At 36.6% G+C, this 16699-nt stretch overlaps 3 protein-coding genes across 7 annotated transcripts; 2 read left to right on the plus strand and 1 right to left on the minus strand.

The window, feature by feature from the left end:
* Positions 1-1678: 1678 nt before the first annotated feature.
* LOC108987944 (protein WVD2-like 4) lies at positions 1679-5952 on the minus strand. Of its 5 annotated transcripts, XM_018961024.2 has the most exons (9): positions 4897-5952; positions 4743-4788; positions 4562-4654; positions 4351-4470; positions 3952-4050; positions 3687-3746; positions 3499-3593; positions 2651-2766; positions 1679-1820 (listed from the first exon to the last, which is right to left on the minus strand). In XM_018961024.2, the coding sequence occupies exons 1-8, from the start codon at positions 5811-5813 to the stop codon at positions 2652-2654; spliced, it is 1545 nt and encodes a 514-aa protein (XP_018816569.1). In that variant the 5' UTR covers positions 5814-5952; the 3' UTR covers positions 1679-1820; position 2651. The 5 variants fall into 5 exon arrangements, with proteins under 5 accessions (XP_018816569.1, XP_018816568.1, XP_018816570.1 ...); XM_018961023.2 differs by lacking the exon at positions 1679-1820 and having other exon boundaries at positions 2463-2766; XM_018961025.2 differs by lacking the exon at positions 1679-1820 and having other exon boundaries at positions 2674-2892.
* A 2077-nt stretch (positions 5953-8029) lies between these two features.
* On the plus strand, positions 8030-10761 carry LOC108988033 (UDP-glucose 6-dehydrogenase 1). The gene is made up of 2 exons (XM_018961128.2): positions 8030-8150; positions 9056-10761. The coding sequence occupies exon 2, from the start codon at positions 9077-9079 to the stop codon at positions 10517-10519; it is 1443 nt and encodes a 480-aa protein (XP_018816673.1). The 5' UTR covers positions 8030-8150; positions 9056-9076; the 3' UTR covers positions 10520-10761.
* An 840-nt stretch (positions 10762-11601) lies between these two features.
* LOC108988035 lies at positions 11602-16461 on the plus strand. Its single transcript, XM_018961130.2, has 3 exons — positions 11602-12407; positions 13718-13872; positions 14499-16461. Exons 2-3 carry the CDS (start codon positions 13725-13727, stop codon positions 15761-15763), a joined length of 1413 nt encoding a protein of 470 aa, XP_018816675.1. The 5' UTR covers positions 11602-12407; positions 13718-13724; the 3' UTR covers positions 15764-16461.
* Positions 16462-16699: the final 238 nt, after the last annotated feature.

Consider the following 16699-nt stretch of genomic DNA (forward strand, 5'->3'; position numbering starts at 1 on the left):
AATAAGCAGAGGTTGCCCCCCAATTTCACATTTACTCTTCAAAGATGATCTCATTGTTTTTGGAAAAGCAAATGCGAGAAATGCCAAAACTTTATCTGATAATATTGGCAAATACATGACTTGGTCAGGACAACATATTAACCTCAACAAATCTTCCATATTCATAACAAGGAATACAAATTTGGCAACAAAGAGTTTGATAAATCAGATTTTGCCATACAAACCATCTTCGGCACGAATGAAATATCTCGACCTTCCTACCTCTTTCTCAAGAGGAAAAAAGGAGGATTTCAAAGAACTTATGGCAAAAATCAAGATCAAACTAGAAGGCTGGAAATCAAAAGTCTTATCTCAATCTAGATGAACAATGTTACTCAGATCAATTGCAAGCTCAATCCCAACTTACCAAATGCAGTCATTCTATTACCACTATCTATATGCAAAGATATGAATAGAAGCTTCAAAAACTTCTGGTGGGGTTTTCCAAAAGACAAAAATCACAATTTGACTCAAAAATCATGGAAATCAATATGCCAACCGAAATATCTAAGAGGATTGGGCCTTAGACTAATGGAGAAAATAAATCTAGCATTGTTAGCAAAAACAAGCTGGGAATTGAGTCAGAATAACAATGGAATTTGGCACAAGCTTCTATAAAAAAAAATACCTCAAAACAATCCCCTTCAAAAATGTGGAATCAAAAATTCAGATTCATGGGTATGGAAAGGTCTCCTCAAGACAAGAGATTTATTAGCAAAAGGCTCGTGCTTTCAAATCTATGATGGTTTGTCAATAAATGTGTGGGCAGAACCTTGAATACCAGATATGGACAATTTCAAGCCAAAGCCAATCTCGAACATGGATGAGGTATATCCCTAATTACAAGTTTCTGATATCATTACAAATAATCCACAGGGTTGGGATATGGAGAAAATGATTACATTATTTGAACAAGAAAGCATTGATCTCATAAAACAAATTCCTCTTGCTCAAAACAATCAAAGAAGTGACAAGTTAATATGGCTCCCAAATCATAATGGAAAATTCTAAGTCAAGACAGAATATCATATGGCGGCAAAACATGCAGCGATTATAGTGCCTCAAGATTTCCAAGAATCCAGCTTCAAAAAACTCTGGAGTCTTAAAATACATGATCGTCACAAACTCTTACTTTGGAAAGTTGTATGAGACATTCTTCCTACCAGGGCTCAGATACATAGAATAATCTCGAATCTACAACAGGAACACTATCCAATATGCAATCAAGCAGAAGAAACATTACTTCATCTCTTTGTGGAATGCCCTGTAGCTAGAATCTTGTGGAAATATGGCAGCTGGCCTCTAAATTTGGCATCACTCCCCATCACGTCCATGTAAGAATGGATAAAGTTGATAATAAATCCAATTTCCCAACTTGGTCTAACTGAATCAGAAGTTCATTCTTTCCAGCTCTTTGCAGTAATAGCTATGGATTTCAGTTGGAGAAAAATGAATTATATCATTCACAATGATGCATCCTCAACGTTAGAAAATGATTCCTTCTAACTAAACGCTACATATCAAGATTACAATAAAAGCATGGGAGCAGAAGACAAATAATATCCTTAAAGAAAGCTGGATCAAGCCTTCGCCTAAATTGGAGCTTCTCTTTTGAATCAGCTTTTGAATCAGCGATCCAGGACTCATTTTCATCCATCTCAGCCATATGTGGAGATTTAGAAGGAAGATTTATAGAGGTATGGATTTCTAAAATCCAAAACACCAACCCCACCTTTGCAAAGGCCTCAACAGCTCTCCTTGCAACACAAATGGCAAATCATCTGCAAACAAGTGAGTCAATTCTGGAAGGAGACGCCCAAACGGTAATAGATGCTATAACCAAAGAATCTTCTTCAACTCAATGGCAATTAGCACCAATATTAAATGACATTAGCAGAAATCTCCATCATCGTATAAATTATTGGAGGATCAGGAAAATGCACCGATCTCATAATCAATGTGCGCATTCTATAGCAATGGGCAGCGACTGAAGATATTTTTGGTCAAATACCCCTTTACTAGTATTCCTAATTGTATTCTATATATAGATATGGGAAGGATCCTCCCTGAACATTGTAGAGTAACTCTTTTCTATTAATACATATAATGCAGGCTTGATGAGAAAAGAAAAAAAGATAAAAAAATTATGAAAGATAAAAAAATTCTACTCATGATTTTACACCAACTAAACATGATTTTTTTATTTTTATTTTTTCTCTTACCAAATGTGTGATGTGGTGTGTCGTGTGTGTGTGGGATGAATTATTGTTCCTAAAATACTAAATCGTATTGAGTGAAAGCGAAAAATATATACAAATTTTTATCTTCTTTTTTTTTTTTTTTTTTTTTTTTTTTTGGCAAACGCCTGAGAGTTGCCATGTGTGTGTGTGTGGGCTGATCATTTATCGATCTTTGCTAATATTGTATTGTCATCGTTCCATTTATTACTTTTTTGAAAATTTAAAACAAGAGAAGGAAAGGGGTAATAGAAATAATCTCACACAAAGGGCATCAAAATTGCAACTAAATTGGTTGCTTCATATACAAACTTGAAAAAAGAAAGAAAGAATATGATTATTTAGTAACTGATGACAATAAAACTATATTGTACTTTAATCTTGGTAAGTGTAGGTACTGAGCTCATCCCACGACAGACAGCACTTGATCTTCTTCTGTTGTGGTATGTGGAACTTTGGTTCTCTAGGTACAGTTGGATGCTTCATCGATCTTAACAAACAAAAACGAAAAAGAAAAAGAAAAAAAAACAATATGAGAGACACCATCCATCCAATCTATATTGTTTATTACAAGGGGGAGGGAGAACACAAGGATTTTTAATAGCTCCCTTTAGACCTGAAAATGCAGCATATATTGGATGTAAATATTTGATAAACCAAAATTTGTCAATGGCATGCACAAGGGTGAACAGAATTCAGTCTTTGGGGCTAATAAACAGCGCCGTTCTGAAAGTTGAGTATGAGTTATATTTATTAACTCTTTACTTTCTAAAAGTTGCATCCAGATAGTAAAAAGAGGATCGTAGCAATTGTATTTTTGGTTAAGCTATTACTATACAATGAATGATTTGGCATCATGTTTTGTATATATAGCAGCAAAGTACCTTAACCAGATTCAGCTAAGAGTGACATCAACAAGTGCCGAAGATAAAGAAGATGATCAAAAGAAATGCTTTTTTCCAAATGTAAATCCCCTTATCACTTTGGCCTTATCAATTGTTGTAATTGGCCTATATACACAAGATGCCTCGTGAGGAAAGTGTGCGAATGCGAATGAGATCCGTTCTTTATTGTTCTTATGTTGGTTTTTTCAAATTAATGAGGTTATGACTTTTCTAAAACAATATTATTCATCGGTGTTGAAATACCCGAACAGAAAAGAAAGCCGAAATGCAACCAAGCTCTTATGGAACCAGATGAATAAAACTAGATCACCTTTTACCTTCTGGGAATGAAGGGTCTGTCAAAATAGGGCATAGGCTGTGCTTTGGGAACGAGCTCCTTTCTCAACCTTCTTATTTCTTCTTCTTCTGCCATCTGCAAGAGCGATACGAACACATACATTTTAGATGTATAATATAAATTTCGTGATATGGGCTTGACATTTGACAACCATTCCATATCATGTACCTTCTGCCGTCTTTCTCTTTCCATCTTGTATTGCTCAATCAGGCTCATCTTCTCTGCTACCTAGTTATGCACATACAGCGGCAAGAACATGTATAATCAGGCTAACAAGAACACATGTATAATCAATGGGTAATGCATACTCAAACTCATACTCAGGCGAAGCTTTTGGAATGTTTGTTAGCTAATTGAAGAAGATAACGCAGAGTAGGATAGAAACAGCATAACAATGCATATGCTAACTAATTGAAATCATATAGAAAAGCACCTGATGGTCAAACTCAGCACGTTCTACTGCTCGCAGATCACTGTAAAGCTTCAAGTCTACTGGCCTTGTGTTCTCCTTCACTGGAGGCTTTATCAAGCACTGAGATAACCAGCACCAAACCAATGTAAATAAAGATCATAAAGAACAAAACCCCCTTGACTGCATATATGCTGGTAAAGCCAAAAACCTATTAAGTTCTTTTTCATTTTAATATCAGTCAAGTACCTGAACTATTATGATTGCACTCATAATAAAACTCAAAGATCAAGATCATGATCACATGAGATTTTTTTCGTGATTTTGAACATTGGTCGGCAAACTACATCCAGAAATTATGGTGCTTAACATTGAAACCAGGGAGTCCAGAAAACCTATTAGCTGTTTCCAAAATGGCCTCACCTCTGGTTCATCCGTTGTCCATGGTAGACCTTGTGCAATTGGTATCCGCTGCCTCTCCTCCTCTGTCACCATTTCTTGTAACTTCTTCATAAATTCCTCCTCCTTCAGTCTTCCTCTTTGCTACAATGCAATTCAATTACCAAAGTTACAAGCAGAAGCAATGCAGGTTAGGATGCAGTTTTCACAATCAATTCACTTCCACTACACTCACCTCTGTCCTTAGCTTGAACGGTTTTTGGCTGGTGACCTTGAGCTGCTTCTTCTTCCATCTACTTCCACCCATTGTACCAGAAGATTCAGAGCTCTGACATTCAAAAAGAAGAATATTGCATTATCAAGTGAAAAAAATTTACCTCCTTCCAATAGTCTAAACAAAAATCAATAAATCTTACATTTCTTCGATTCCGACGGCCCCCATTAGAATTCCTGCCTGAAATGCTGAAGCACCAAAAGATCCCAAAGCAAACCAAATCAAAACCCTAGTAATGGAACTCAAAATAGTCAAATTTAAAGCTAAATAAAATAAACCAAGCTATTTCTACCCACCTTCCCTGGCTACTATCCCACGAAGATGAAACTGAAAACCGCGAATCTAAACCAAGATTCTCTGATGTCAAGAACATCTCTGATGGACAGAAAGAAGAAGACGAAACCCGTGTCTCAGGAACCTTAGGACACTGCAATCCTGGTAAAGCCCATTTCATTGCCTTCTTCTCAGTCTCTTCTGCTTCTTTCTCATCCTTCTCATCCGAGTCCTTCGAACTTGGTATTGAAAGAAGCTTCTCGAAGGCCTTCACCAAATGCTTCACCTTGCCAGACCCAGATTCAGGCACACTTTTCCTTGCTTCTTCCAATAACTTGTCCCTCCTTCTCTTAGCCGATGAACTACCTACTTGACCGTCTGGCTCATTCCCCGAAATGAAATCATTTTCATCCACCTGCCCTTCATGCTCATCTCCTGTTTTCAGATCTTGGAGCATCAAGCCCTTCTCTATTTCCTCTTCAAGTTCAGTCTCAGCTCTATCAGAAGCCTGCAACTGATCCGATTCCCCAATCTCTTTGCTTCGAGCCTTGAAAAACTCTTCCTGGGATGCCCTCAGATTCTCGTAGGCCATACACAAACACTTCGTGATATTTCCGCCACCAGCCTTCTCTTTGCACTTACACTCGAACTTCGACCCCAAATTCTCCTTCTTGGAATTCTTTTTCGCCACCACGAACTTTCTCTCCCGAATCTTGTTACGTGGAGAGTATGGGACCGGATTTGGGTTCTTCGCTGCTGATTTTTTCGCCTTCGCTGACTTGATAATTGGGGAGCTCGCGGATCTAGGACCAGGGCTTGAATGAGAGACATTGGGATTCAAATTCTCCGCAAGCTTGGGATTTTCATGAATCTTTGATCGAGGCCCATGTGGTTCTTTCACTGGTGTCCCCGCCCGGGAGTTCTTACCGATCAAGTCCATCTGTAAGTGACCGGAAAAACGCAAAGATTCGCCGTAAAAAAAATGTGTTTTGGGGTTTTCTTGATGGGGAAAGGAGCGTTAGCCTGAAAGGGCTTGTGTTTTGAGAAGGCGGATCTTTTGGAATTGATGAAAACATTGAATGAGGAGGGTTTTAGAGGGGAGAGGAAAAATAGGAACGTTGAGATTACAGGGGCGCTCTAGTAACGGCTAGTTTTTTTTGGTAGGGCTTGTGTGTGGCGCGTTTGATGAGCCATTTGAATCTTGTTTTGATTCTTGACCGTCCGATTCGCTGATCAAGATAATTCTAGCGGTGATCATCAGATCTGATTAACAACGGTTATACCAGTTGCCAAATTTCCCCATTTTTTCTGTAACTTACACCGAATATTCTTTTTTTGACATTTTGTAATAGGGAAAAAAATAAAATTGGAACGGAGGTACTCAGGTACTCCCTGATCTATGGTATGGTGCGGTGGGTTCTGTTGACTGCCCAATGAATGATTGCCACACGTGGACATTATTTTGAATAACCAAAGCCTTTTTTTTTTTTTTTTATTGCTATTTAATGACGAACAACTTGGAAATATTTTGAGGATGGAAGAAAAAATTGGAGTGGATTTTGATAACCATTTAGAATATCTGCACGGTGGAGAGAACTAATTTGATTATTTTTTGCAAAAAAAAAAAAAAAAAAATTCATTTTCCATGTTGGAGGAAGCATAAAAGGAAAAGCAATACCTTATCATATATTGGATTGGATTTTGTAATGTAATTTATGAATTGTTAAATAGAAATGTTTTATCTATAAAGAGATCTTACAAAAATAAATTTACAAACTGACGTGATTTGATATAGTATATCAAATTATAAATATATTTTTATTGTAAAATAAATCTAACGAATCATATAAAATTATGTCAGATAGTGAATTTTTTTGTAAGAACTATTTGTAACTGTAGCACTTCTTATCATTGCAGTGACTCTTTTCTTTATATTTAATCAATTAAAAAAATAAGAATCACAATATTTTTACTCAATTTCTTGACCTTTTTTTACTTAAAAAAATGTACCTATGATAATGGGGTTTTGCCAAATTTCCGAGTTAGTCTTTTATCATTATTGATATATATTTATATTAATTATATGTATGTCAAAGTTTCCATTAGATTGCCATATTTGAATATCAAGAAAATATCTCATTAAGGTCAAAATAGCCATCTTTTCTTTCTTTCATCACGGGCAACAAGATATTTTAAACTTCATTCTTTTAACTTTTTCCACACTTAGGAGAAGTTTAGATTTAGAGATGAGTTGAAATATTTTGTGAATAGTAAAATAAAAGTTAAATTATTTATTATATTTTATGTGAGAATTTGAGAAAATTATTTTGAGATTTGAAAAAAGTTGAAATATTTATTATATTTTATGTAAAAATTTAAAAAAATTATAATGATGAGATAAAATGAATTGAAATAAATTAAAATAGATTAAGATAAATTAAAATGAGTTTTGAATCCAAACCTCTATTAATTTTAGCGTTGGATTGGAATACACTCCTCATCATTTTCTGATTTCTGAAGCAAAGGAGTCATAATTCTTAGTTTTGAAGTTTGCCAGTCGTACTTTACCAAACCCTACAAGGTTCAGTCAATCATTATCGTGTTGTCATTACATTAACGCACATGAAACCATTCTCCCACGTGTACCTCTACTTGTATACTCTCTGTCAGTACCTTTTCTCACTAAGTAGAAAGGAACCAAACTATATTATTTATGGATTACACATCAAAAGGTGATTTTTTTATTTTATTTGGTTGAAAATAGGCTTTTACAAGAGACAGAAGAATCATATCATTTTTCTTAAAAATTCAACAACCAAGTAAGAAATTTTAATAATTTACTGAGTAGAAAATGAATATATGCTCTGCATCGACATGCACCACCACATGAACACAAGGTAGCACCGCGCACCGCACCATCCAGGAAGCTCGCTCACGTCTGTGTGCACGCGCGCGCGCTCTTGCTTTACAGTTTACAGCGCATTGCTTTGCGTGGTAAACGCGTGGAGAGAAGAAAAAGAAGGAATAATCTATCAACAGCTAGCTGAAGGTGTAGTTGCTTTGCTGCTTCTGTAATCCATTCTTTTAACGTAGTTGACTCTTCCACGCTCATATGAGCATATTGGGGTGCTCTTGTAATTTCACTTTCGTCTTTTTGGAGAGCCCAGGGGTAGTCTTGGACATGCGTCGCGTATATAATAGCTACATCCCCGCTCTTCTTCGTTCACAAAACTCAAGACTCTCAAAGCGCGAGAGGAGTCGAGCCCACGTTCTTCAGGTATATTCAATTATTTTGAATCGTGTTCTCTTCTAATCATACGAACTTTATTCTAAATCCTTAGTTTTCGGTGATTTGTACCGAATGTTCGGCCTCTAATATGTTATGTTTTGGTTAATTGGTCATAGGTTTAATGTCTGAGTTCCTAATCCTCAGATCTGTTTCAATTTTACATATTTCTGTTCGTGATCTATTATTCGTTGGCCGTAATAACTTTTATTCTTAATTAGGGTTACTTTTGTGCCCATCGAGTGTATAATCGGATTTTTGATTATGGATCTGGTGGAATATGTGGTTGGTAATATGGAATTGTTTGCAATTCAATACGTTTTCTTGGTTATGTTTCGGCTGATCTGTTACTTTCATTTCTATTCTGAGCGTAACATTGGTCATTCTGGATTTGGGTTAGATCTGATTCTTCAGCTCTGGTAATACGTTCTTTCATAATTGGTTAAGTTCACAGCAAATAGTGTTACGTTACCGTTACATGCAAGTGTTCCCTATAGTTTCTGTTTCATTCAGCCAGAAAATCAAGCTTTTAGCTTTAAGTTTTAAGGAAATCTAGTCAATGCAATCATTTCAAAGTGTCCTTACTTTTAAGATTCGGGGTATTAGGAAAGGAATCAAATTTTTATGAATTAAACAGTGCCCTCCCTTCATCCTTCTCGAGATCCATCAGTGGCTCAAAAGGGTTGATCTGAAATGAGGTCTGAAACAGGATTTATTTATGTTTCGGTTATAATGGAAAAATGGTAGATACGAGATTGTAAGGAGCTTTCTGCTCGACTTACCATCCAGAAATTTATGTATGAATGCAAAAAGGAAAATATTCCCCTCTGTTCAATTGTGATATCTGGATATGGGTTTATCTGTTCCTGATATATATGTATGAACATTTTCGTCAGGTTTCAAAGTAGCAAAGCAAAATGGTGAAAATCTGTTGCATTGGTGCTGGATATGTTGGGGGCCCAACAATGGCCGTAATCGCACTGAAGTGCCCATCTATTGAGGTGGCTGTTGTGGATATATCTGTATCCCGGATCACAGCCTGGAACAGCGACCAGCTCCCCATCTATGAGCCTGGTCTTGATGGTGTTGTAAAACAATGCAGAGGCAAGAACCTCTTCTTCAGCACTGATGTGGAGAAACACGTCTCAGAGGCTGATATAGTGTTTGTCTCTGTCAACACCCCAACCAAAACTCGGGGTCTTGGGGCAGGAAAGGCTGCAGATCTGACATATTGGGAGAGTGCAGCTCGCATGATTGCTGATGTGTCAAAATCTAACAAAATTGTGGTTGAGAAATCAACAGTCCCAGTCAAAACCGCTGAGGCAATTGAGAAAATTCTGACACACAACAGCAAGGGAATCCAATTCCAAATTCTGTCAAACCCAGAATTCCTTGCTGAAGGGACTGCAATTCAAGATCTTTTTAACCCAGACAGGGTCCTCATTGGAGGCCGGGAGACCCCAGAAGGCGAGAAGGCCATCCAAGCATTGAAGGATGTCTATGCTCAGTGGGTCCCTGAGGATCGTATACTGACCACCAATCTCTGGTCTGCAGAGCTTTCAAAGCTTGCTGCCAACGCCTTCTTGGCCCAGAGAATATCCTCAGTTAATGCCATGTCAGCTCTTTGTGAGGCTACCGGGGCAAATGTAACACAGGTATCATATGCAGTAGGTAAGGACTCAAGGATTGGACCCAAGTTCCTCAATTCTAGTGTTGGCTTTGGCGGGTCCTGCTTCCAGAAGGATATTTTGAATCTGGTTTACATCTGCGAGTGCAATGGCCTTCCTGAGGTTGCAGAGTACTGGAAACAAGTAATCAAGATCAATGATTACCAGAAGAACCGCTTTGTGAATCGTGTAGTTGCCTCTATGTTTAACACGGTTTCAAATAAGAAGATTGCCATTCTGGGTTTTGCTTTCAAGAAAGATACTGGTGACACAAGGGAGACCCCAGCCATTGATGTGTGCAAGGGGCTATTGGGCGACAAGGCCCGGCTGAGCATATACGATCCACAGGTCACTGAAGACCAGATCCAGAGGGACCTCACAATGGACAAGTTTACTTGGGACCATCCAATTCACCTCCAGCCAATGAGCCCCACCACTGTGAAGCAGGTCACCGTGGTTTGGGATGCCTATGAGGCAACAAAGGATGCACATGGTATTTGCATTCTGACAGAGTGGGATGAGTTCAAGGCTCTTGATTTCAAGAGGATTTATGATAAAATGCAGAAACCGGCTTTTGTATTTGATGGCAGAAATGTTGTTGACGCAGATAAGCTGCGCGATATTGGTTTCATTGTGTACTCGATCGGTAAGCCCCTGGATCCATGGCTGAAGGACATGCCAGCCGTGGCATAGAAGAAGAGGTGCACTGATCGAGCGGCCAGTGTTGTGGTCAAGGAGTCATAGTCGGAGGCAATCAGTTTGATTCTTTATAATTTTTTCTAATGATTTCCATCGTTTCTTACTTTCCCATGGTAGTCAGATAATTGGTATAATTCTGGTGAAAGTAAGAGGCTCTATGTTTTGCCTTATATTATTGTATTCCAAGTTGTTTGGTTTAATCTGCTATTATAATCAGAAAGTTCAAATTTTTCAAAGCATCTGTCTCAATTTCTTATCAAGAGAGTTGCAATTTGATAATTCATATCAGATTATCTGCTCACTATGCAAACTGTTGGATTTGGAATTTAACTCGAATTCATATGGGGCTTCGAATTCATATGGGCTGTTTATGAATTGTATTCCAAGCATTGATGAGGAAGGACATCATAATTGTGCAGCTATGATCTTGATTAAAGATAAGGAGTTTGGAGATGATAAATTTATTTATTCAGCAACACCAACCCACATTGGCTCGGCAATAAAATAAGATCGTAAGATTAGCATTGTTCAACTATTAAAATTATTAATTTATAAAATATTCAAACTCTATAATATAATTTATATTTTAAATCATATCAACTCATAGATCTTCCTTTCTCAAAATGAAAAAAAAAAAAAAACTAAGAGATTTTTCTTATATTGGATCAAACTTTAACAAAGGATATAAGCTATCTTCCGTTGAAAAAATAGAGTTATAATTTTTAGATAATTATGATTAAAATAAGAATTTATTCTATACTTTTTAATTGTTAATTTTGAGATGATGTGATTAAATTAAAGTGAATTTTTATTAATAATAATTATATTAAAGTTGTATATGAATAGTAACTCTCTAGTTACCTGAGAAAATAACAAGACTAATAATATTATATCTTTAATTTATACCACTAACTCGTGACTTATTAAAAAATTTAAAAAAATATATTTAAAATAAAATAATATATATATGTTTTTAATTTTTTAATAAATCATATCATACCGCATTATTATATAAGAGAATAAAATAAATGATATAAATTAGTAACGTGATAGCATTACTCAAATAATAATTTCCGAAGAGAATGATAGTTTTACGAGATTAACATGACAGGATCATCTTTCGTGATTTTCCTGGGCTGTCCCCACCCCACTGTCCGGAAATCCCATTTTTTCCAGAGTGTCATCTTACGTAATTTTCTTCAGGTTCTTGACTCCTTCAGTCGTCTCACTTTTCTCGTTTTCGGCGTCCTGAATCAAATGTTCGTTTCCTCGGATCACCACCGAAACGATAAAATTGGTACCAAAAGCTATGTTCTTAAAAGACTGTAAATCTTTTGGGTCCATTTCCTCATCCCAATCATTGTAATTCCGATCCAGATTCCTACCGATCCCTCGATCGGATCTCTTAATTTGATCTTTCTTAGTCCGATCCACTCCTTCCTCTGCGGATTTATTCCAATTTTACGCCTGTGTTTCTTGATTTCGATTCTAGGGTTAGGGTTTCTGAAAAATTGTGGGAAACTTTTCGATTTCGTTAATCTGTAAATCAAAGTGCGTGTATGGCTTTACGATGATCCAAATCCATCTGGGTTGTTCGTAATTCCCCGGATTCTTTTGAAAACTTGAGCAGTTTTTTGGATTTTTCGAACTTTTCATTTTTTAAATTATTTGTATCAATATATTTGGATACACGTTGTATTATATATCTTGATTTCTTATAAACCTGGGTTTCTTCCTTTGAAACTAGGATCTAGAATTTTGAGGATTTGGGGTTTCTATAAACTGGGTTTTGATTGGTCTTTTTTTATTTGCTCACCTCCCCATCCGTTGCTATTCTTCTTTTTCAGTAATTCTCCAGGTTACACCAGAGCTTGCAGCTGAGGTATAATTTTATTGTTATTAATTTAGTAAAAGTTATTTTTGTTATTTTAATGTAGGAGCTTATTTTTATTAAGTAAAAATAAGTTCAAATCATATAATTGCAATACTGATTAAGCATCAGAAAAAATCTATATTGGAAAGAAAAAGGAACGAAATAGACTTAAAGAAAACGATACACGACATTCAAATATGTTCTTTGTTTGTAATGTTTCAAATATTTTGATCAGAATGAGTTAGCGTACTTGATTTTCAGAAAATAGGGAAAGGATATATTAAGTCAAGAAATTAAATATTTTGTGGACTACTAATGGGAATTGGTTCTCGTGGATAACTCTGGAAATTGTAGCCATAAACTGTAGCATGTGTAGGATAATTATTCCAGCTGGTGTGTATTATATTTAGATGGTAAGAAGGCACTTATCAAAACGGTTTAGATGGTAAGAAGTAAGAATGATGATACAAAGTTGACGCCTTCTCATTTTTAATTGGAATTTCACATCATGGAATTTGGTGGTCCCTTTTTTAAGAAGATAGGTCAAAACATTCTTTTTGTAAGTAAAGAAGATGGGTCAAAACATAAAGATGTACATCAATTGAATCTAGGCTTGAACTTAAACTTATATTTGGTTTCGTGATGTCAGTGTCAGCTCTAGAGTTTTAGTGGTATTTAGCTACCCCTTAAATCATACTGGCCGACTATAATTATCATTTCATATTTGCATTTGTAAATCTCAGTTCTTTATCCTATTGGAAAATATAAGGTTTCTTATTTAGCTTCTTATAGCATTTTTGTTCTGATTGTTTTGAATAGGGCAGGTTTGGGGGGTGGGATGAAACACAAAATTCTCATATCATCATTACACCTTTTTCAAATCCCCATACAAAATATAATATACAATTTAATTTTTTCAAATCCCAATACAATAATAATACTAAAACATAATACTTTAAACACTCAAACAAAACACAAAATTCTCATCTCACTCTCCAAACCTGCCCTATTTGATTTTTTGAAATATACGTTAGCTTGAATTAAATACCAGACCTTGTTGTCTTGGAAGTTAATTCTATTGACCATGGTACTTGGACCAAATGACATTCCTTCTCCCAGAAATTGTGAGTTGGGGAGTGATGTCACAGGTATAAGAGTTTTGATTTACCCAAAAATAGAAAATAAAAAAGAAATCATTATTTTCTTCCTATTTTAAAGTACCCGGTTTACTAATCTCTGCTTCACATGAAATCTACAATTTCTATGAACTTTGCATATATTTAATGTTTTGACTCTGTCAAGCTAATTCTGGCTTGCAGGGCAAAAATGATGCAGAAGCGGCCTTTTGTTGACGAGGATTCTTATGATATTGCTTCTAAGCAACCAAGATTGGAGGAACATGCTAGTCAGGTTGCTCATACTATCGACACCGACACGGTCTCTTCTATCAATGCTCCTGAGAAGCCCCAAACAGGTAATATATGGTTGATATTTTCATTCAAGTTGTTGGAGATTCTTGGTGAGGGAAAATTATATATTTTTTTTGTGTCATCCCAACTGGTCTTGCTCTAAATAATATGCATTTGATAGTTTTGTGCATATAACAACTTGGCGAAGTTGCCTTAGATACTGAAGTATTTAGAATTGCTTGCACAAGTTTTTTTTTTTCCTTTTACAAACACACCATGTAAAGATCCAAAAAAAAAAAAAAAAATCATTACAAGTTCTTGATACATGGGTTGGTGTTATTAGATGGATTTTGAGTAAGGAATCTTGTGTACTTGGGCTTTGCTTAGATTTCTATTAACAAAATTATTTACTTAGCAACAAACAAATGGTGACGCAGTTTGTGTTTTTTCACATATATAGTTACTTTGAATCAAACAACAGGTCGTGGCTGTGACTTTGTTTGTGGTAAAATTATTTGAAAAATCTTTATATATCTTTTTTTCCACTGACAAATAAACTTGCACTGGACCTTTCTCATTGAATTTCTTATCACTTGCATATCTTTCATCAGTCACATCAGGATTAATGCCACCACGGTTTATTGTTTATATTTCAATTCAGTTTTAAACCTGACCTAATTCCCATATGAAGATGGTGAAGGTGGGGCCAAGTTTACTAAATTTCAAGACGAAGGCAGGCTTGTAAATGACTCAGCCACTGAAGTCTCAAACGAGACCAAGGTACTAGAAACTGGTGTTTCTGGCAGCATTTCCAATTTTTTGTGGGTTAACGAAAGAATTATTGGAGCTGATGTTAGATCAGAGGCAGCAGCTCATTTATCATTTTTTCCAGAATTTTTTCAACCTCGACACCAGCTAAAAGCTTTATATCACTCTGATGAGCTCTATTCATCCCTTTTCAATTGTCCTCCTACAAAGCCTGTTTCTGTTGGACCAGAGCATCAAGCTTTTGTTCCAGAATGGGGTGTACAGCCTCTGAATAACTCTTCACATCTGGATCAGTCAGATGGAGGCCTTTTTATTGATGATATTAATGAGTTGCTGATGGGTAAATGTGTTATTCCAATGCCTGACCTTGAAGCATCTACAAACTCTTGCTATGAAAGTGGCCAAACCAGACATGACTGTAGGTGCCTTGATGAGGGTTCTGTAAGGTGCGTGAGACAACATGTAATGGAAGTCAGAGAGAAGCTAAGGGAAAATCTTGGCCGTGAGATATTTGAGGAGTTGGGGTTTGGTGAGATGGGAGAGGAGGTTGCGAAGAAATGGACTTTAGAGGAAGAACGGGCCTTCCATGAGGTTGTCCTTTCTAACCCTGCTTCATTGGATAAAAACTTTTGGGACCATCTCTTGGCAGTTTTCCCTTCTCGGACAAAGAAGGATCTTGTTTGCTATTATTTCAACGTCTTTGTAGTTCGGAAACGTGCTGAGCAGAATAGATTTGATCCGCTAAACGTTGATAGTGACAATGATGAATGGCTGAAGAGTGAACTCGAACCACTAGAGGAAGATGAAGACTCTGTGGTGGAGTCTCCTTTTGATCAAGCTGCTGCCGTATATTATCAGGAAGATCAAATTGATTTCCTTGAAGACATTGAGGTTGGGGAAGAGGTGAATGATTGTGAAGATGGTGCTGACATTGTAACTTGCAGGGTTGGATCAGACGAAGAGGATGAAGGATATATAGATGATATTTCAGGGACACATGTTAGTAATTCCGTTGGTGATTGTCGTGGTGATGTTGATTTAGAGCTTTGTGGTAAAATTTCCTGTAGTAATGGTGAGGATGATGTTCAAGATGACTCCTGCACATCATACGAGTGTCAGCAGGACAGGGTTGAAACTTGTGGTCCACCTGATGCGAGGATTGATGCTAGAGAGTCCAGTGAAGAATGAAACACTTGAAGATGCATCCTAGAAAATAGTCGAGTGGTTGATCACATTCCATCATACATTTATGAGCCTTGCAATAGTGAATGGTAGGTGGGCAAGAGTTGATTTTACCCATATGCAGTTTGGATGAAGATGTTTCCTTTGAGGAATCTTGCATGATGGCAGGTGCCAAGTATCAAATGCAGCCGATTGTTTCCTCTGGTTCTCTTATCCCCATCAGAAGACAGCTATCAAATACAACTGACTGTTCCCTCTGGTTCTCTCAGTACCATATTAGTCATCTTGGGCATCACTCGTTCCATTCCTTTCAAGGGTCGGATGGAATTTTATACAAAATTTCAAAGAGATGGCTAATTCAGTTTTCTTTGTAAGACCATATGCGCGTTGGGAGATGTAGAACCATTTAGTATATTCCCAGGAAATTATTGATCTCCGTGAGTGTCAAATAAATACTAAGAAATTTTGCATTGAAGTTAGCATCATGCAGAACACTCATCTGCAAAAACCAATTTCTGTTTATCTTTATCAGGATTAGCTTGAGAATGGCATGTGACTCATTTCTGAATGCCAAAGGGCTTCGATGAATCTTTGTAGCACGCACAGACGATGCTCTTTCTTGTATATGTCTCGTATACTTGGGATTTTTCCTTGCTCTTTCTTGGGATTTTTCCTTTCGTCTGGGTCAAATTGATTATTTTTGTCATGTTTTGCTATTGATTTATTTATCAGTGACTATGCGTGTTATCCCTATGCTTAAAACTCTGCTGTCTGGACGGCTACTAAGCATGACAAATGCCAAAAATCCTTGCCAATGTCTTGTATTAAGCTTTCCTAGGTACTTCCGCCAACAATATACAGCTATATTCTCCCAATGAGCTCCAGATGATCCAAAATATTTGTCCCTGGAATTTTCTTTTCTTTTTCTTTTAGTTTCCTTTT

Source organism: Juglans regia, chromosome 1, assembly GCF_001411555.2.
Source record: "Juglans regia cultivar Chandler chromosome 1, Walnut 2.0, whole genome shotgun sequence".
NCBI classification, from domain to species: domain Eukaryota; kingdom Viridiplantae; phylum Streptophyta; class Magnoliopsida; order Fagales; family Juglandaceae; genus Juglans; species Juglans regia.

Bases quoted from the DNA above. Each gene is read 5' to 3' on its own strand.
- LOC108987944 (XM_018961024.2), bottom strand. From the start codon at position 5,813: ATGGACTTGATCGGTAAGAACTCCCGGGCGGGGACACCAGTGAAAGAA. The intron at 4,789-4,896 runs GTGGGTAGAAAT...TTGGTGCTTCAG, and splicing joins TGGGATAGTAGCCAGGGAAG to CATTTCAGGCAGGAATTCTA. The intron at 4,655-4,742 runs GTAAGATTTATT...TTTGAATGTCAG, and splicing joins GCCGTCGGAATCGAAGAAAT to AGCTCTGAATCTTCTGGTAC.
- LOC108988033 (XM_018961128.2), top strand. From the start codon at position 9,077: ATGGTGAAAATCTGTTGCATTGGTGCTGGATATGTTGGGGGCCCAACA.
- LOC108988035 (XM_018961130.2), top strand. From the start codon at position 13,725: ATGATGCAGAAGCGGCCTTTTGTTGACGAGGATTCTTATGATATTGCT. The intron at 13,873-14,498 runs GTAATATATGGT...TCCCATATGAAG, and splicing joins TCCTGAGAAGCCCCAAACAG to ATGGTGAAGGTGGGGCCAAG.